The sequence below is a fragment of the Brassica napus genome, chromosome C4 (genome assembly GCF_020379485.1).
Source record: "Brassica napus cultivar Da-Ae chromosome C4, Da-Ae, whole genome shotgun sequence".
NCBI classification, from domain to species: domain Eukaryota; kingdom Viridiplantae; phylum Streptophyta; class Magnoliopsida; order Brassicales; family Brassicaceae; genus Brassica; species Brassica napus.
Window position 1 is genome coordinate 50,397,044 of NC_063447.1, and position 22,552 is coordinate 50,419,595.

Here is a 22,552-nt window from a genome sequence, read left to right on the forward strand (position 1 = left end):
TTAGTTTCTTGTTTATATGAATGGTTTATAGATTTTCGATAGTTTAGTGGTTTTTATTGGTTTAATAACTTTGAAATATAATCCGGCTATGTGGCCGGTTCATGGTCGAACCAATTACTAGACCAACCCGGCTATATAACCGGTTCACGGTCGAATCCGGTCCAACCATCGGGTCGATCCGGTTTTAAAAACACTGGTTTTAAAGTTGGAGTAGTGTGGATTTCACAAAATATAGGGATCAGTTAAAAATTGGTATTGGGGTCAATGCTATAAATTTCGGCAAACACTGGATAATTAAAATCAAGTGGGGTCAGCGACCCCCCTCCCTTCAACAGGTCTTGGTTGTAGAGTTGACCTAGTTCGGCTTTCAAGGCCTTATAAATACATTTTAGATAAAAATCCATAGATATATCTCATTTTTTTTTTTTTTTTTTTTTAGATATATCTCATTTTTTCTTAAAAGATTGTCTACTTTTGCGAAAGATTATTCATTTTTCATCTTTTGAAGAAATTTCTTCTTTGAATCCTGGGTTTATCTGAATTATGTTCTTTTTACCATAATTTATCTTAAACTTTAATTGTGTTTAAGGGTTTTCACGAAGATTAGTGGTTAGTTACGTTTAAGAGCTATTCTATAATACTTAACTAAAATGTTGCACTAAATAAAGAGAATAAGAAAATATCTAATGATGTGATTTTTCATCTTTAAACTTGCATTAGTTTTTCAGAGGTCTAAATATAGGAATGTATCTTTTCGTCATGAAGTGTCTTTTTATTATTAAAATTGCAATATTTTAAAATAGTATAAATGTGCTTTTTGAAATATATATTGTAAATGTACCTTCAAGATATAATTACCTCAAATGTTGAAAGTAGTCACTATTCGAAGTGAGCCTTGAAATATTATAAATTAATAATTTTCCAAAAGATTATTTAAATGGCTTAAAAAAAAAGGTGTGCAGTTACCTACTTACAAATATTTGTAAGGTATCTAAGTAAAACGACTTTCTAGAAGTATTTTAAATAGAAACATTGCAAATTGCAATATATTATTTTTTTCTATTTTTAATTTTTTGATATTTGAACATTGAAACTAGTGCAATAAATTCAAATATTTTTTAGTTGTTATAAATCATGGAGTGGATTGCCATTAACCAGACCCAAACCAAAACTGGTCCAATACCTAGAAGATGGAGAGATGGCCGGAGCCTAGAGAGATGAGAGAGAGAGCCGACTTCAGGAGAGAGACTTCAGGAGAGAGAGAGGCGGCCACAAAACTTGGAGAAAAGGAAACCCTTTCTTTTTCCTATTAGATGTAATCTTTTCATTATTATGTATTAGTAGTTTTCTTAATTCTAGTGTGTTTAGGTTTTGGATACTTTCCATTTATCTTCATCTTGTAATCCTTATATAAAAGAATCTCCTTGATCATTAATAAGAACACAGAAATATTCAGTCTCTAAACTCTCTAATTACAACACGTTATCAGCACGATAGACTCCAAAACTCTGAGACAAAACATAAACTAAAATCCGTCACACATAAACCCTAAATCAGGCGCAACTTAAAATCGATCTATATCTCAAACCCTGAGGAACCAGACGACGAGCCACATATCAAATTGAAGCTCTTGACGAGAAGAATCCATCAGCGCAAACCGTTCGTTGATAAGATCTCAGACGCCCCCACACTCGCAGAAACAATACTTGGCACCGTCTTTGTCTTTTGGAACCCTAATCCCGAAGAACCCTAAATTGTTCTTGCTTACATTCCGGCTTGCAAACTCCGATCAAGCTCAACTCCGATCAAGCTCAACTCCGATCAAGCTCAGCTTCAGACATTCCCTGTCTGTGATCAACGTCCTCAAGCCTCAGCTCAGCTTGCGTCCAGCTCAGACCAAATCCCCGACCAGACGCAACCGTCCGCGAGAAGAAACAAGCTCGCAATAGCCCTCGGCAACGTGACCCGACAAGAGCCATCCCGCGTCCGTTCGTCTCAGCTCGTCTATGATCTTTGGAGGTCCGGTTTCTACAATCTGCAAAACAAAGGTAATCCTAATTCCGAGAACATGAATCGAACCTGGTTGTTTTGTAAAGATTGAAACCCTAAAAGATAATCTCTAAAACGAAAAGCCGTAGGTTAAATAGATCAATCCCCTATGAGTAAATCGAAGCTCTATAAGTTCGATCTAAACCTAAAAACGAGATTGATCCATTGATCAATAAAAATCAGAATCTTAAAGGTTTTTGAATCTCAAATCAAATCCCCTTGATCAAAGATCAAAGTTTTTCGAAATCCCCTAAAACCCTAATTTTGAAAAATCGGTTGTAATTTTGATTTGAAACTTGAGTGTTTGATTGATCGCCTAGAGCTATGATTAGGATTGTTTTTAAAACTCGAATCTGAATTGCTTGAAATGTTTAAATATTTAAGAACACTTAATCTCGATTTATATTCCTAAAGGCCTTGAAACCTTAATCTTAAAATCGAATCCTACTAATGTTTAAACCGAAACCCTAGAATTGATTAAGATTATTTGCATACATATGAATCTGAATATGGATTGCATTCATACTGTTTAAAAGAAATCGACCAGCATGTAGTTTATAAAATCTTGAAACCGTTTGCATTAAGTAGAACTACTTGGCCGTGTGGCTTAATGATTGTTTCGCACCATGGTCGATTAGATTGCTTGATTTTCATAAATGCGTAAGACATGTTTATGGCCGAGCTTGTTGATTATCTTGCGGCCACATGATCATATTGTGAGACTTAATTTTGAATGATGATGTGATTCAGATGTCGAAAATCTCAAACAGAGACTATGCAGCCCTTAATCTCTCCGGAGATAACTACTTGCAGTGGGCGCTAGATACAAAGATCAGTCTAAGGTCAAAGGGACTTGGTGATACTATCATCAAGGACAACAATGAGACCGATAAGAATCAGTACATGGCTATAGGTATTATACGCCATCACTTCATTGAAGGTCTAAAAGATCAGTACATCACGATGGAAAATCCACTCGACCTTTGGGATGCTTTACAACATAGTTATGATCACCAGAAAACGGTGTTACTTCCAAAGGCTAGAAACGACTGGAAGAATCTTAGATTCTTGGATTATAAGTCGGTGGATGAGTACAATTCAGTCTTATTTAAGACGGTCTCGATGCTGAGACTTTGTGGTGAAGTAGTAACCGAAGAAGAGTTACTTGAGAAGACTTACTCTACATTCCATTCATCAAATGTGATACTGCAACAGCAGTACAAAATGAAAGGCTTCGCCACATATACTGATCTGATCTCGTGCCTGCTTCTGGCCGAGGCAAACAATGAGCTCCTGATGAAGAACAGTGAAGCTAGACCTGTTGGAACAGCACCATTACCGGAAGCTAATGAGATTGAAAAGAAAGAACCCAACGAGTGCAATTACGTCCAAAACAATAAGAGATCACACGGCAATGGCCGTGGTGGTTACAAGGGGCGTGGCAGTGACAATTACTCGAACAGCCGAGACAACTACTCGACCGGCCGGAAAGGAAACCACAATAACCGTGGTCGTGGTTCCAATTATGGCCGTGGCCGAGGTAGTTATGGCCGTGGTCGAGGCGGCATATCCAAACCGTCTTACTCGACCAAATCCGTTTGTCACAGATGTGGAATGGGAAACCATTGGGCCAAGAACTGTAGAACCCCTAAGCACTTATGTGAGCTCTACCAAGAAAGTCTGAAGAACAAGAACCCGGAGGCTCACATGGTTCACGATTCCGGATATGAGGCTGATAATGATTCCAACATTGCTAAAGATGACCAGATGGACTTTGAGACTTCTGATTGTCTCAAGGACTAAATTTTGATACGACTTGTCTTATTGCTTTATGTTTTGCTTTGATGTTTCACGATTTTATATATATATATATATAATAAGAATTGATTTTGAATTCATTATCTTGCCTGATCTTACTTGAACATATAAATGATTTTAAAGAGTTGCCTAAAGGGCATAAAACCAAGTAAAAAATCATGAATGGGTATAGTAAGCATAGTAAAGAAACTATGGCTAAGGCATTGCCTTAAAAGGCATTGCCTTAAAAGGCATTGCCTTAAAAGGCATTATACACACCCAAAGGAACATGTGACCCATTGAAGTTATAATGTATGGTTTCCAAGTAGAAACAATGGGTAAGAAAGGAAATAAGTTCCTTTAGATTTTAAGATGAAAAACGCCTAAGACCTTGACAGAAAGTGGTCGAGACTATACCTATGATCTCTACTGATAAAAAAAAACTATGCTACAGATCAGTATGATAAAGAGGCAAGAGATGTGGTAACCATATTGAGATAACACCACGAAATTTTACACTATATGGCATGATAGGATTAGCCATCCTAAAGTCTAAACCTGATGCAAAGATTGAAAAGGCACATAGTTATCCCATAAAAGATCTCACGTTGTGAAACATGTACACAAAGGGAAACTCATTAGGCTTAATTGTCCCAAGCACCACGACCTTATAGTATGGTCATGAGGGGGAGAGAGGATAAAACCATGATCAATACTACAAGTTCGTATACCACTATGGTCTAAGATACCATGTTATATGGCTCGGTCATTACTCGGCCATAAAGGACCATTCCTCGGCCGTAGAGGCCATGATACAAACGGCCAAACCAAAGAGGACATTACCCGGCTGAAGATACCATGAGAATAAACGGCTCGGCCGTGAGTTGGCCGCATAGTGCAGGCTTGGCCGCACACAATCCATTACCTATAAAGATTCGGCCAAGTAAGCCATTACCTATAAAAGGTTCGGCCATGTAAGCCATTATCTATAAGATTAAGATTCTAAAGTCTATAAGCTTGGAGACATTATGTTTTACATGTATAGAATGATAATATGATCATATGCATCAGGCCATATAAGTGAGCATAGATATTCCCATCTCATATTGAATACGGGTCATAAAACCAGACATACACCATCTTAAGAGATTTTGAATAAACCACCACATACATACATGTGCCGTCTAAGATGGAACCTCAGAAGAGGATTGTGAATATATAAGAATAAGATCTTCTCCACGAATTCAAAAGGACCGAGAGCCAAAACATGGGTGATCAAATAGTGGCCAGGTACGGAACGCATGAAACAAATGAATCCGAATATTAAAGGAGAAAGATTATAAGCTGGATAAAGAATGTTAAAAGTACGAATGTTTTTAACCATTATTGTCTTGGCAAAGATCCTCGGACTAGAGGTTATAATTTAAGACGTCCAAAGAAAGATTATATAAAGCTAGCTAATTGAGAAGCTAATCGAAATGCCAGACACTGACCCGAGAAATGACTAACCAGCTTAGCACCAAATGAATTTCCTAGAAGAGACATAATCAAGTTGCTATAGAGTCTATACAAGATAGACCAAGTGTTCCATAAGATAAAGGAATCTCGGATAGAAAAAATGGTGCAAAGAATACAGATCCGAGATTATAAGAGAAACCATACCAGACATTGAGAAAAGGCTGCGCAGCTACACATCTAAGGTACCAAACCATGTAGTCTTAGGACGCCAAGCTACTAGGTAATAAAGGTCCTGAATAATAAGATTTCAAATCTATAGATTATGTCTGGAACATAATGGAACCACATGAAAGTGTCGACACACACACACACATTTGTATAAAGATACATAAAGTTATAGCACTTGAACATAAAGAGATGAACGAGGATCATGAACCCACGAAAGAGTACTCATACAATCATAAAAGATCATAGAGATTAGAAAATATAAAACGTGGAGGTTCAAAGTATCTAAAAGAGAGATGAGCGTATTGGCCATATACATATACAGAAACGCCATCTGATCAACCAGTGAAATAGATAGATCTTGTGAGAAGTAAAGAAACCGTGAGAGACGTACATGATGTAAAGGTGTTCATGTTTTCCTACTAACAACATTCGATTACAGCTTGTTACACAAGGTACTCACAGAGATCAAATGAACAGATTATAAGGAGATAAACTCCTATGTGGTGGATGCTGCTACAGATTTTCGAAATTAACAATGGTCTGGTCATAAGAAAGAAATTAGATACAATGATGTAGTAAGCAGCATATGGATCACTGGATAAGATGAAAGAACAGCTTCGTTCCTAAGCTGATTCATGGACTGAAACATAAAACAGCTGCATATAGTATGTAAAAAGAAATTGATCACGCATGATCATTGATCTTGGAGTTGTATAAAGGACAATCCAATACAGTCCATATATTTGAAATTCCTTGTGATTATACTAAACCTAAAAGAGGTTAGTAGACATAGAATAAATCTATGTGGGTGTCCGACCAAAAGCGTATGGCCCCGACCCTTCAAACTAAAGATGTCCGACTCTGTCCGTCTAAGGGCGTCCGGCTCTTCAGCAAAGGACGTCTGGCTCATCTACTAGACGCGTCCGGCTTTTAAGACTAAAAGGCGTCTGGCCCTTCTTCTTGATCACGGGCTAGTAGAGACAAAAGATCAACCGGATACAAATGTATTGTAGTCCATAAGCTTGTGAGAGCCGAGATCTATGACCTAATAATATATATTTCAGTGTGTGATATAATCCACAGCAACAGAGGTCATGAGACACCATCAAGAGATGGATAAAGGACTACAATGTCCGAGATAGATATGGTACTGCTTAAAGCAAGAAAGATCGATGTCCACATGAGAGATACATGAGAGTGTTCGGCCACAGAGCCATAATGAGAGATTATAAAACTCACATAAATGATCATTGATCTTGAACACTCATGAGACAAGTAGTGGACATGTATAGACGAGGTCTATGACCCATACATGGATCGGCCACATCAAGACATAGGTTCATGATAACCATGTCTAGTACATTGTCCATAAGTACTTAGTTTGTCCGATCAAAGTAAAGTAAAGAGTTAACAGTAGACGATCACGTCTAGACTATGGACACATGCAAACACGATTTGCAAAGACCCAATAGTGATCCCCGAGAACAATATGGTTCACATTATTTAGCACACATGCTTTACCGGGACACTCGATGTCAAGAGACATGAGAAACGACTTAAAAGGTCAAAGTGGTCTAGATACGGCTTAGTAATGAACTTGGCCGATTACTCCCTTCCTACATATACAGGAAAGATCACACATCAGATGCGTAGAATGTAGAACCTACAGTGAGGTTCACATCAGGGGGAGTAGTGCGTGTTGTACTATTTTTCCTTCATCATGGTTTTGTCCCACTGAGTTTTCCTGATAAGGTTTTAATGAGGCAACATGAAGCGTACTACAAATCATGTATGGTTATGGCATCCAAGGGGGAGTGTTATAAATCATGGAGTGGATTGCCATTAACCAGGCCCGAACCGAGACCGGCCCAATACCTAGAAGATGGAGAGATGGCCGAAGCCTAGAGAGAGGAGAGAGAGAGCCGACTTCAGGAGAGAGAGAGGCGGCCACAAAGCTTGGAGAAAAGGAAACCCTTTCTTTTTCCTATTAGATGTAATCTTTCCATTATTATGTATTAGTAGTTTTCCTAATTCTAGTGTGTTTAGGTTTTGGATACTTTCCATTTATCTTCATCTTGTAATCCTTATATAAAGGAACCCCCTTGATCATTAATAATAACACAAAAATATTCAGTCTCTAAACTCTCTAATTACAACATTATTCTTCTTTTCATTTTTCTTCGCAAAAAATTCCAGATATTTTTTTGTGATCTTGGATCAACTCTCATAAGATGACCTATAATTTATCAAAATTAATATAGTGCTTAATATCTTTAACATCTAACATTAGCTTCCTTCATAAGAAAAATTAGAACTTTATTATAATGATATTTAGGGTTTCAATCAATAAGATAAAGATATTTGACACATTTTCATAATCCATGTAACTGAACATACATTCAACTATTACAATATTTTTATAAATTACTAAAATTGTGTTCTTATTTCAATTAAATTTTATCTTATGTATGCAAATCTTATAGAAAATGTTGAAGCCCATTTTATTTAATAATTGATAAAAACTTGATCAAAATATTATTTAGTATTTTTAAATTATGTTTTTGAGATTGGATTCCACGTACATAACACAAAATTTTAATTCAAAATAATGAAAAAGCTCGACTGAAATTTTCAGTACGATGTAAATACAGTTGTTCATTACATATAATTTTGGGATTAAAATAAAGATGTATACTGTCATATAGTACAAACAGAAAAGGTTATAAAAAATCTTTTTTTACATTCATGTAGAGGTAAGATTTTTTTTTACTAAATAGAGTTGTAAGATGTTGAGTCCACTATCTAAATCATGTTTCAACTTTCGAATGTTGGAAATAGTTTTTACCTTTCAGTTTGTTATTTTGTTTTGATCAAAGTACAACAACAAAAAACTTATAAAATATAGTACAGGAAATATTTGTTTTGTTATCATGATAGTACAATAGAATAATTAATCATAAAAGCAAAAATATAAGAAAATGGGTTAAGAAAAATCTGTAGTATATAGAAAATATGTTTTTTGTTTTTTTATTATCAAATACTGTGAAATATAAATTGCAAAAGGAAAAATATAAGAGAAAAGACTTGAAAGAATTCCTAGGTACATTAGGTATGTGCATACAGAGGAAACAAATAAAAAAGTTAGCATAATAAAAAGATATTCAAAAGAAAAAAAAAATCAGAGAAGGAAGGAACAAAAAGAAACATTGAACTTGACTTGGTGATAAACTGATAATACACAGTCTTTAAATTCATCCTCATCCTCCTAGCTCTTGGGGACTATATATATTCTCTCTCTTTCTCTTTTCTTCTCCAACATATCTTACTACTCTCTCTGATCAGGTTTCCCATTTTACAAGTTGCACCAGATGTGATTAATTTTTCGTTGAGTTTACTGTTTCCTAGTCGCGCCTTTTTTTTTGACCTCTAACCGGTGCTTTCTCAAAGAATTCTTCTTTTCTGGTACTGTAACTACCACCACTGGCTTTGGTCTCGCTTTAACACAGAGGCCGGCAGTCGCCGCGTATGAACGTTGGGATTTTTTCTGACTTTTTCCATAAGTGGGTTAAATGTAGGAAAATTGGCAAGTTCTTATGCATCGATTGAAGGACCTGTGTAAATCCGAGACCAAAATCAGTGGTGATAGTACCAGTGCCAGAGAAAAGAAGAATCTTCTTTGAAAATCTTTGAAAAAACAACGGTTAGAGATTGAAAACAAAATGTGTGACCTTGAAACAATAAACTCAGTCGGAAACTAACCAGATGAGTACCTGTGAATTTGCACATGATTTTTCTTTCACAAATATTTTAATGTTTTTCCTGTGTGTTTAGTATATTTATATTCTTAAAATAAATAGTTTTGTTGTTATTTTTGTATTATATAATTTGTTATGCGTATATTGATATTTAATCTGGTATTTTATAATTTACTTTTTAAGTTATACAATGGTAAAAGATTTTAAATTAGTTTATAAATATCACCATTATTTTGTATACATCTATGTTAAAGTATCTGAAGCTTAAAATTTACACTATGCGTCATAACCATGTATAATGAACCTTTTAATTAAAATTCGCTCCCTTCCACAACTCGAACAACACATCCATACGACTTTGAAGCTCATGCTACAAACAAAAATCTCAAAATATGGTATTATAACTCTCCGAAAGATTATAAGGGTTTTGTTGCGGTAAATATAGTCACTATAAAAAATTTACCCCAAACAATTTTCTTTTCCAGACAGTAACCTAGTTACTGTGGAAGGAAAGAAATGCAAGGATCTTCACATCAACTTCAACAACCTTTCAGGTTATTCTCTCTTCCGTCGACATGCTCATGTGGGGCATACTCCTTTCTTTCCGGCTTCATCTCACCGCCAACAGTCGCTGCTGCAGTTCTACTTCCTATGTTTTCGCCTTATTCTTCTTCTCTCTTTTCTTTATTTGGCCGTCTTTGTGTTTATTATATGCTTCATAAGTTGTTTCTTTTCAACATTGTAAAACATTAAATTAAAAATGTATGTAATTTAACATGATTACCAAAAAAAATATCTCACAATGAATAGTGTCAATGCATTGAGCTTAGCACTTTTGGGAAAGAAATATAATGTCGTCCCTCTTGCAATTTCTTTATGATAATTCCATCTCTCATATTCAAACGTCGTCAAGCTGAAATTTAATTATCTTTGTCAATTCCATAACAAATTATTAGGTAATTTTTACTCAGGCCCACTACACGGATGTCCTTAGTTATTCAGTTCGTTTCATCATCAAAAATAAATAGCATGTTCATCAAAATACATGTATCTGGTTATGATTTTTAAATCGCATATATGAATGTTTTTTAATTCATCCGAGCCCCTCTTCAACGTTAGATGCTTTGAAGTAGGCATGGGCATATTTCCCGGATCCGAAGATCCGAACCGGTACCGATCCGAAAAATCGGGTTTCGGATCGGATACGAATAATTAAAAATACCCGATTGGATAGGGATGTTAAACTAAACCGGGTACCGGGTCATATCGGATTATACCCGGGATCTGTATAAGTATCCGAACAGATCCGGTATACATATTAGTAAAGTTACTTTGTAACCCTAAATGCTATTTAATTTCTATTCCCAATTACTCCTAGATTATCGTCACCAACGCTTCCACTTCCGACTATTACGATTTCAAAGGCTTGATTCATGCGGGTATAACAAGTAGATGCCATGAAAGCGCTGAAGCAGTTCCAGTCCGGCTCTTGCTTCACTTTCTGAGACTTCGATCTATATATATAAACCCCAAAATGAGTATTCGCTTCTATCAAGTTTTGTATTAAGTTTTGTTGCTTTTTTTCACGTTTGTTAACAACACGTGGCCAATAGAAACATATCTCAATTAAGAATCATTTTCATATTTTTGTTTCAGTTTCTGTTTTTTTTTGTTTGATCTTTGATTTTGTTACAGTTTTGTTCTTGTTAAGTTGGGTTTTGTTATGTTAAGAATCTTAAGATGATTCAGCTTCGTTTGATGTGTTGTATAATTTGGTATTTGTTTGACTTTTGATGCTGTTATTTTGTGTAAGTCTGTTTTTAAAGTCGGATATGTCGGGTATGTACGGATTCTATTGGATTAATTTTTTTTGTTAATACTTAAGGAACCGAACCAAAATCGTTAATATTTCGGTTATTTCCGATATAACCGGATCCGACAGGTACCGAACCGTATCCGATCCGGAATTTTAAAATATCCGATCGGTACCATTTTTCCTAGTTCCGAAATACCCGAAACTCGAAATACCCGCCCCGAATCCGATCCGGTAACCTAAATGCCCAGCCCTACTTTGAAGGTTGTAACAATAATTAGATAACATATGTGAATGGTTAAAAGAATATAGACTAAAATGAACATGACTAGCTAAAGATGTCACTGAGTATATAAATGTTGATTGATTCCAGCACCTTAGACAGGTAAGTTTTGCAAATTGTAAATGAAATAAACTCTTGGTACACTTTTATGAGTTTAATTGGTATATATATATATATATATATAGATATTTTTTTTTTTTTAACTAGTGTAAATTTCTTGGATCATGGAATATTCTTGTGGATAGCAAATCTAAACTATAACTTGGGGCCTTGGGCTAATTTATATAATTTATTCATTAAGGGTATAAACGATATTAAATGTTCTAACTTTCAACGTGAGAGCTTCGTTGCGAAAAATCACTTCGCAAATAATAGTATATAGATATAATAAGTTGTTCTGAATCCATTATACACTATATTTATATTGTGCTTTGAATCCATTATACACTACTCTCATGATTTTTTTTTCACAACACTCAGAAGAGACTATATGAGTAAGAAAAGATAATATATTATCAACAGTAATGACAAAATCAAAAGGCTGCAAACATCAACGACAAACACAGCTTCACAACAATCTTCCGGTCATTCCCTTGAAAAGTCAGGGCAAACGAACTAAACCATGTTTCCACCTAGATTAATCGAATACTTCAATAATTTTATTTTATTTGAGTGTTACAGTAAGCTAAATACAGTTCACATAACTGAAGAAAAAAGAACACGTACTTACACCATTTTGTATCATAGAGTGCCGCTTGATCGAAGTCAAAATCATGTAGATGCCTTAGTTATAGGAAGTTCTTATGTCTATCTTAAATAAGTATAAAATATAAATTAGTAAATCTGAATCTATTATCTCTCAGGAAAACCTAACTATTTTAATTCAATCTTATAGAAAACGGAATCTAAAACCGAATCAGCTAGATAAATCAAACGCTCGAACATACATAAAAATAAAAGGAGCACCCACAGATTACCCTGATATAAGCATTTACGCCAAGCCCCTTGGAGACAACATTAGCCAAGTCAGTCTTCAAAACCTTGATCGTAGCACCATCTTCCTTTACAAAACATCAATGTGATGACTGCATCACAAGTAGACTATGGCTTGATCCTATCCTTATGGGAGAAGCAAAAATACTTGTAGAGGTTAAACTAGGTCGTCCTTTTCTACAACGGGTTGCTCTTGAAGAAGAGGATGGGTCCGTATCTATGGTCACGTCATTAATTCGTGCGTTCTGAATGTGACACCTGTCCGCATTAGTTAAACGGTGTGTTTTGATGTAGTTACGGTGTGCATGTTTGTTGGGCTTCAGTTTGTCTTTCAAGAAAGTTAACCCATTTTACGTGAATCAGTAATCTTACGATATTAAAAGGAGAATAAGCTCAAAGGAGAGCTATGCCCCATAAGATTAAAAAATCGACCAATTATGAAGCTATATTATGCCATGTCACTCATTTTGCAGTCGAAATAGAATGTTAACTCTCACACTACAAGAAAACACAAGATAAACGACGAAAATTTACGAGGAAAATTTTCCCTCGTAAATTTACGTCGATTTTACGAGAATCTTACGAGGAAATTTACAATCAACGTCAGTTCGTCGTAAAATAACAAGGAAACGATTTCCTCGTAAAAACCACGTAAGGTAACTTCGTTTTTACGAGGAAAAACTGTTTCCTCGTAAGCTCGACGTAAAAGTAGCGTCTTCTTTACGAGGAAATATTTTACGTTTACTTAACGAGGAATTTTCGAGTCCACCCACTTTGTAATTGTAACACATTTTTTGTTTCGGCTACCTTACTAAATTCCGCATAATCATGAGTAATGAAAATGATGATGTTTCTGGTGATGACGAGAATGTCGATGTATCTGATTGATGTATTTGTGTTTTAATATGATTGATTTTTAGACTTAATGCATGTGATTTGATGAATTTAATCATGGAAATCTATTTTATATAATTTGATTTTAAGTAATGGGGTTTGAATTAGAAAGAAGAGAATGAGATTATTAGTTAAGGAATTGTGGTTTTAGAATTTGGGGTTTGGAATGGAAAGAAGAGATTGAGGTTAAAGGGAAGATGGGGTAGGGGTTTGGAATATATGAAGTAGAAGATAAGGAAGATAAGGAAGATGGGGTTTGGGGTTTCGGATTTTAGGGATTTAAACATAAACGTAGTTATTTCCTCGTAAATTAACGAGAAACTTACGACGATTCTTAAAAATAAAGAACGCGGCACTCGTTAATTCTACGTAAGCAGAAATCGTCGTAAAAACCTCGTAATAAAAAAATGCGGGCCTCGTTCATTCCTCGTAAAAATAAAAGCGGGCCTCGCTAATTCCTCGTAAATTAACGACGATGTTACGAGGAAACAAAACGGGAATAAATTGGTTTGCCGTGATCCAAGTTACACCTCGTGGACGAATCATCAGTGGAGAAGAACCACCATTGCAAGAAGAACATATAGATGAAATCGAGGTACCTGAACAACAAATTGATGACATCCTTCTCATTGATCCGCATAATCATGAGTACAGACATATTACCGACGATGCCACGGACGAAACTGTTAAAGATGAGTTTAATGAAAATGATGATGTTTCTAGTGATTACGAGAATGTCGATGTATCCGATTGATGTATTTATGTTTTAATATGATTGATTTTCAGACTTAAGGCATGTGATTTGATGGATTTAATCATGGAAATCTATTTTATATAATTTGATTTTGAGTAATGGGGTTTGAATTAGAAAGAAGAGTTTGAGATTATTAGTTAAGGAATTGTGGTTTTAGAATCTGGGACTTGGAATGGATAGAAGAGATTGAGGTTAAAGGGAGGATGGGGTTGGAGTTTGGAATATATGAAGTAGAAGATAAGGAAGATAAGGAAGATGGAGTTTGGGGTTTCGGATTTTAGGGATTTAAACATAAACATAGTTATTTCCTCGTAAATTAACGAGGAACTTACGATGATTCTTAAAATAAAGAACGCGGCACTCGTTAATTCTACGTAAGCAGAAATCGTCGTAAAGACCTCGTAATAAAAAAATGCGGGCCTCGTTCATTCCTCATAAAAATAAAAGCGGACCTCGCTAATTCCTCGTAAATTAACGACGATGTTACGAGGAAACGAAACACGGGCCTCCCGAGTTCCTCGTAAATAAAAACACGGGCCTCGCTAGTTCCTCGTAACTTTAAGAGGAATTTACGACGTTTCATAATTTCCTATATATACACGGGAGTTCTCACTTCCCATTTTGTCTCAACTTCCTCTCCCTTTCCTAGCTATGGTACGCTCTCTATTTCCTCTCTAATTTGATTAGTTTAGGTAGATTAGGTGGTTAGTGTAGGGAATTTAGATAGTTTTACGGATTTTATGTTAGTTAGTATTGATTAGGTGGTTAATGTAGGGAACTTAGTTAGATTTATAGAATTTATTAATTATAGAATTTGTTAATTATTGTTGATGTTAATTTTAGACGAGTCACCATCCGACACACATGCCGATGCGAATGTAGAGAGGAGGAGTGAGGAATTCTACCGGGGGATGAACGACCCTTAGTTTTTTTTTCTTTTCGTTGGTTGTATTATAAATTCAAAAATTATTTATGTATAAATTATTTTCGTATTTAATATTCTTTTTAAATTAGATTTTTACTAAATAATTAAATAATTTTTTTAAATTTGGAAAATATAAAGTCGAAGTAAATTCGTAGCTAAATTACGACAACCTTACGTTGAAATTTTACGAGGAATTAACGAGTAAAAGATTTACGTCAACACTACGAGGAAAGATTAACGAGTATTTGACGTGGAAACATTTACGTGTTATTTACGAGGAAATGTTTTCGAGGTATTTACGAGGAAATGTAGCGTCCCCCTTACGTGGAAGGGTTACGTGGTTTTTACGACGAATACTTTGCTTCGTCTTTACGAGGAAACATTTTCTCGCTAGTTTACGACGAATTAGCGAGGAAATATGCATTACGACGAACAAATAACGACGAAACGTATTTCCTCGTTAATTCCTCGTAAAGCTGATTTTACGACGAACTTACTACGAATTTCGCCGTCGTTAATGTTGTGTTTTGTTGTAGTGTCATATGGGCTGATAATAATGAAAATTAACTCTCATATGGGCTGATAATAATGAAAATTGGCCCATCACTAAAGAGTCCAGCTCTCCATTCAATTTCAATTTCCATCACCGTAGTCTCTGGCTCTTACAATTCATGGGCGACGTTTCCAATCGCTGCAATTAACCGTTTAATTACGACCCATTCGATGTCATTCAGTTACATTGTTTAATCCTGCCTTCATGACTCACTCGCTCTCATTCTGATTTTTCTCTTCATCTCCCCAGAGTGCTTTCAGTGAGAGATGAAATATAAATATCAAAACTCTTCTGCTTACAAAATAAAAATAAAAGTCGCATCCAAGAGAAAGAAATAAAGAAGTTCGAGTTTTAGGTCTTTTAGTTCTTAGATTCTTCTACTCTTCTGATTTTATTATTTTTCCATTCTTTGATTCTTTATTTCAATTAGGTTCTTTGAGAGGCTTTCAGGTGATTCTAAGACGAGGGATATGCTCTTATATCTTTGAGATCCTCTTCACCTACTCAAAAATCTCTTCCCCTACAGGTATGGATCTCCTTGGTCGTTTATTTTCGTATTTAGCTATCACTGCTACCACAAAGATTGAAAATATATGTTCTCTCTGTGTGTCATAGATCATTTGATTTGATGTGTAATTTGAAATTGCTCAGACTTTTCTCAGTTTACACTATTGCGAGGGAATTTCAAGACTCAGCAGATTACTCAAGTGTAAGCTTAATAATAATAATAATAAAAAATATTACCCTGTTTGATGTGTGTTTTGCTTCTCTGATCCAACTATGGTTTTTATGATGATGTTTCAGGAAGTACGAGAATGCACCTGGACCTTTTCGATTATCTTCCCCTCATCAGACGTAATTTTGAACTACACCATTTATCACCTTCTCCATTTTCCTGCCCAGGTCCTTAGTTCGGACTGAATTTGAATATGAGTTTTTGATGGGTCTCTCCCTCCTTCCGCTCTCAAGGTTCAAGTGCTAACTTCCAAATTACTATTAGGTTGTTTTCTCAAAGAGCAAAATAATAACTTATTGGTTAACTATTTGGAGTATGTCTAGGTGCAACACGAAGGACCAATTTGTGATTTATGGTCTGGTCCCCTTGATCGATGTTGGTTATCTCCACTTGGTGATGGCTATTATTTGGACATCTCAATTTCAGTGACAACAATGGACGCAGTCTCATAACAAGAGCACATCAGCTTCTCATGGAAGGATTTAACTGGTGGCATGTCATGTATGCTCATCTCAATTGCTCAAGGCTCTGTCAAAGGCATGATTGGTCAGTCTATCTTATCATAACTGTGGATTGAATCACTGATCTTTCAAAAAATTTATGGTAACAGGAAAAGAATGTGGTGAAAGTGTTTAGTGCACCAAATTATTGCTACCGGTGTGGAAACTAAGCAACGATTCTAGAGATATGAGGAGCAGATTTCCTCCAGTTTGATCCAGCTCCTCGACAAGCCGAGATACCGCTGATCCTAAAACCTACACAACGGCAACTGATCAGCATGGAAAAGAGAATCAGGCTGGGTTACTAAACACAACCGAGAGCTTTCCTTTATTTCCATCTGGTATGTTTCTAACATCAATATTCTCCAAGCGAACTAACATATGAAACCCTGAAAAAACTAACTCAACAACTTCCACCTTTTGAAATTGAATTAGATGTAAGGAATTTTCTTTTGCGGTTGATTCTTTGGCAAAACATTAGAAGCATAAGGCAAAGTTGTGCCATGTGCAGGTATATTGCACCGGCTTTCCAGTAACTTCTACCAAATGTTTCCTCCTATTGTGCAGTTGTATTAAAAACTAAGTATCGAGGTTGTTACCTTTTCCTCGGTCAGAATCTTTGTATCATGCTTCTCCAAATTATTACAGTAAGCTACCGGGTGGAGCTGATGTGTGTGCCAAATAAGATCAACATCATAAGTCGGAATGCAAAACCACTTCAAAAAATGTTCCTTAGTCTATATAGAACCGTTCTCAGTTTTTTACATATAGAAACATCGTGGATTGTTTCCTTAGTCTCGCTTATTTTAAAACAGAACCAAAACTGGAGAAAACAATAAGTGATCAAAGCTCTGAGCTTTATTCAAAATGTCTCAATAAATTTACCATATTGAACTTAAATTTGATTTTTTCCCGAAAATGAGAATTTTTTATACAAGAGGAACTTCAGGGTTTGGCTTCATTAATCTTTTGGTCTTTTTCTGTGCTGAGAAAACATAAGACCAGACAGCAAAGAATAAGGACATATTGGCTTCTTGGGATGATGATGATGATGTGTAGGTCTGCCATTGCCATGAGGAGCACGATAAAGAGATCTAATAACCAAAATTCCTAAAACTCTGATTAGTCTTAAAATTAGGCTAAATTGTTTTCACTGCGAGAAAAAGAAACCACAAGAAACAGAGAAGGAGAACAAAGGAAGTATAGTAATAGAGAGGCTATATTCTACCGTGAACTGAACCAGCATTCATGAGTAAAGTGTTAGTTCTTCTGTGTTTTGTTGTCTGACTTGGGTTGCCTAAATCATCTTCAGTGACAACCTGAATATTTTGCGTTGTACCTGCAAGAGTAGCAGGGAAAAAGATTCAGGTATTCGTTTCATGTATACAAACAAGGTTTTCGTCAAATACGAGAAAACACATAAATGATTAATTTAATTACATTGGAAGTGCATAACACAAAGGAAACGCGTCGTTACATCTAAATGTAGTTCCCTTTGTTAAATCAGTGTCTCGTGAAAGATTATATGTTCATATAAATAATTGTACTATACTTTTTTTTGAGCAAATTGTATTGTACTTTTAGAATAAGAAATAGAAATAACATGAAACCTTTTTCAAAAAAAAAAAAAGGAAATAACCATTAAAAATAATCTTAGTGACATGTTTCGTTTGATGATGTGCAAAAGAAATTTACATCTGAAAACTGTTTAGAAATCCAAACAATTATAAAAAATGGGCAAATCTCCAAAATATCATCTTTCTAAGTTTATGTCACAAAAATAGCCCTCAAAAACTAAAATGACCAAAATAGCATTTTATCTTTTGAAAAATTTAATTTTTTTTTATTTTTCAAAATTAGAAATCTTATCTCAAAACCTCACTCCCCAACTCTAAACCCTAAACCCTAAACCCTAAAATCTAAACCCTAAACCCTAAACTCTAAACCCTAAACCCTAAATCCTAAACCCTAAACCCTAAATCCTAAACCCCACCCTTTAACTATAAAGCCTAAACCCTAAACCCCACCCTAAACTCTAAACCCTAAACTCTAAACTCTAAACCCTAAATCCTAAACCATAAATCCTAAACCCCACCCCTTAACTCTAAACCCTAATGTCTAAATTAATTTACCATTGGGGTATAAGTATATATTTATCTCTTTTGATAAAATATTAAGTGCTATTTTGGTCATTTTTATTCTTAAATGCTATATTTGTGACAAAAACTTTTTTAGTGCTATGCTGGTTATTTTCTCAATAAAAAATCTGCACGTAAAAGGTAGTTAAAGTAATTTTCACGAGGTTTTGGTTTAAATAATAATAAAAAACTATATGCAATATATTGTAAGTAAAGTGTTAAAATAATTTTTGATGTAATATTATTGCCAATAATGTAATCTACAGTATGTTTCTATCAATATTTCATTTTTGCATTCCCATAATTTATTTTTTCGTTTTATAATTGTTTTTATAAAATACATAACATATGTATTATACATTCAAATACATAATTGGCAGTTTTAAAGTTAAAATACATTCATATAATCATAAAGTAATATAATCGAAGCTACCTTTGTAATAGTTGAATCTAGATAGCAATGAGCTCCAACAAACTGGTTAGGGTGTGGCTTTACGTGGTCTAGAAACCACTGAAGCTCACATTGGGTGATTTTAAAATTTGTTTTTTTATTATTATTGGAGACTATGTATAACATGACGATGAGGAAGCTGAATAAAAATAAATAAATCTTAGTTACCATCTAAATATAGATATGTTATCTTCTTATCTAGATGTTTATGTAAAACATATGTTAAATTAAGAATTAATCTTTGTTTTAGTATAAAAATCATTAAATTCTCTTTTTTAGTTTGTATTGGCTTACGTCTTCAAAACAAAATACAAACAAACGTGTAAGCATAATTTTTTTGGTTTAATTTAACTGATTGATTAGGTTCATCAATTTCACAAACGTGTAAGCATAATTTTTTTGGTTTGATATACACAACAGAACTATATTATTAGCTTAACCAAATAAACTAAAAATAATTCTAGCTAGATTATTACAATAAAAATTAGTTAAACCAAAATTTTGGTTTAATATAGATACCAAAATTCTCTTACAGTCAGTTTCAAAAACAATTCTCTTACAGTTAATGAAAATGAAGTTCTAATGAATTAATTACTCACTGATTCACAAATATGCTAATATTTATATGGGATGAACTAGCAACTTCTTTCAAATTATTATCAAAGCAACAACCAAAAAAATTATAAATGTAAAAAATATTTCATTAACCATGTAAGTTATATTTAAAACTAATCAAAAGAATACAACAACTTCATAAAAATTATTCAAAGCTTCAAAGAAAAAATTAAAACTAAATAGAAAACAAAAAAACATCAAACTACATTATTCATGTTTACGGTGTTAGATGTGTTATTCTTTCTTATTTCAAAAATTATGAACCTACTTTATGCTAACAAAAACTTTGTGATGAAAAAGTAAAAAATTAAAAGTCATAGTAAAAATTTAGAAAAATTAAAATAATGTACAAATATTCAGTTAATACTAGTAAAAATACAATTATAAATATTTTTAAAATAAATAAAAATAACACATGTCACCTATTGATTACAAATATAAAAGCAATAAATTTAAATATATTATCCGCGCGTGACGGCGCCACGATTCTAGTGTTATTAATAGGGTTACACCGTATCAAGTACGTCAGATGTCCAATAACATAATAATTTTTATATGTTCCCTAGTGGAATAAAAATTATATTTTTAAAAACTCAACTCCCGATTTTATTTAAAATTCTGTTTGCTAATATGACGAAACTATCAACTGGTTTCACTTACAAATTTGTTTAAATATCACGTACTAGTGGTGTGTCCGCGCGTCGCGCGGATTGTTTTTCATTTGTGCTATTGACATTTGTATATTATTCTGCAGAAATCTTGTTATATTTGTAATGTATTAGATGTATTTGATATTGGGATGAATGCGACAGTATTGTATTAGTGTGATATGATATATTCATATAAATAGTTGAAACTATAATCATTTTCGACATGCGTTTAGTTTTTTCTTGACCTGTTAACTAATGTATTGTATAAATATTCAGAGTATGAAATAAAATCGTTTGAGTAAGAAGAGATATGTAAATAGATTTCGTGGAGGTGTGAAAATATTTTATAATTATCTTTGTCTTAGATGAATAGAATAATTGTTTTTGGGTAGTATATAGTAGGTGTTGGGCTTTGGGTAGTATATGGCTCTTGGTCTTTCACCATGTTAGTAAGGGATCTGTTCTCTCAGTGCCCTCCTCCAACTCACTGGTGTTCCGAGGCTGTTGCCAGCCGCCCCCGTTGAAACAATATGGAGCCATTTCCAGTGAGTGTTCGTCTGAACTGTCATGCTTTGATATTCTCTTGATTCATCTCGGTGATTGAGAAGCGATTTGTAGGGACACTAGATGTTGTTTTGTACTCTAGCCTATGTATTATTTCCACAGCTAGACTTTCCTGTTTAGCTTTGAAATTAATTTTAGTTTCTTATGGGCTTTTAAAAAAACTTTTTTCCAGTCCTTAAGAACCTAATGGCTTTATAGCAAATTATAGTAAAATTATAGTGTCACACTAAAATAGTGCAATTTTTAGTGTTCGGTTTGAGATGGTTAAATTAATTAAGTTTATAAAAAAGGATTATCTTAATTAGTAAACACTCAGTGTTTTTGTTTAAGTTTAGATAATTTCCCGTTCGAATTTGAGATATATGTTAAACTATTACTAAGAATGGATGGATCCGCAAGTATGTCCTAATAGTTGGTCGACCTTATGAGATCAATAGCCGTATACAGTAGTAGATCTACACGAAGACTTGGATCATATTACCATAAATGAAGTTTCATGGAATCATCAAATTAGTTCTGAAACATTTAAGTATACCCAGTGGCGGAGCCACATTGATATCATTTGGGTCAATTGGCATATATGAATTTATGAATAATTTTTTTTACATGTATATCTCTTTGGTAAATTTGAAAATAAGAGTGAAATTTAGTTCCCCTATGATAAATGTTAACTATGAATTGATCCCCTTGACATTTTTTCCAAGCTCCGCCACTGAGTATACCTACCAATCCAAATATACTTTTTGTTAAAAGTTGTGTCAATTGTGTTTGGTAAGGCACATGAAATGCAGGAAGGATGAGTTTTTTTTGTTATACTATAGTAATGGACCAAAGCATGAAATATAAGTGACGATTAATGTGTGAAATATAACATAAACCTTGATATGTGTTGTTGTTGCATTTAAATCTCAAGCTGTTAACATAGTATTAGTGAATCGTCATGACCTTATCTAGCTTTTTTGTTTGTTGGTCCTATTGAAAGATTAGAAGAATGTCAGTGTTGCCGACTGAGAAATAGTGACTTTTGATTAAATATCTTCAAAATTGATGAAGGCTTTACATTAGAAGTGTTTTCCATTAAAAAACAAACTGAAAATATTAAACTGTTTTCGATTGGTACAATAGATAATCTATTAAGTTCAACCAGATATACACCAGAACCTCTATAAATTAATATTGTTGGAACTCTTAAATTTTATTAATTTATAGTGATATTAATTTACAAAAAAAATTTTATTTAGATTTTTTATTTTAAGATAAAGTATATATTTGATTCTAGTGTATATACATTAATTTTTTTCTTAATTTGACATTTATATTAATTATATTATATTATTTGGTGTATATAATATATATTGCATAGAACTTAAATGTGGTTTAAGATATAATATTATTA

The 22,552-nt window shown here is 34.0% G+C and overlaps 1 protein-coding gene across 1 annotated transcript; it reads left to right on the top strand.

The window, feature by feature from the left end:
- The first annotated feature begins 1,554 nt into the window (after positions 1-1,554).
- Positions 1,555-3,852, top strand: LOC125586367. The gene has a single exon (XM_048756405.1). The coding sequence runs from the start codon at positions 2,800-2,802 to the stop codon at positions 3,850-3,852; it is 1,053 nt and encodes a 350-aa protein (XP_048612362.1). The 5' UTR covers positions 1,555-2,799.
- The last annotated feature ends 18,700 nt before the right edge of the window (positions 3,853-22,552 follow it).

Bases quoted from the DNA above. Each gene is read 5' to 3' on its own strand.
- LOC125586367 (XM_048756405.1), top strand. From the start codon at position 2,800: ATGTCGAAAATCTCAAACAGAGACTATGCAGCCCTTAATCTCTCCGGA.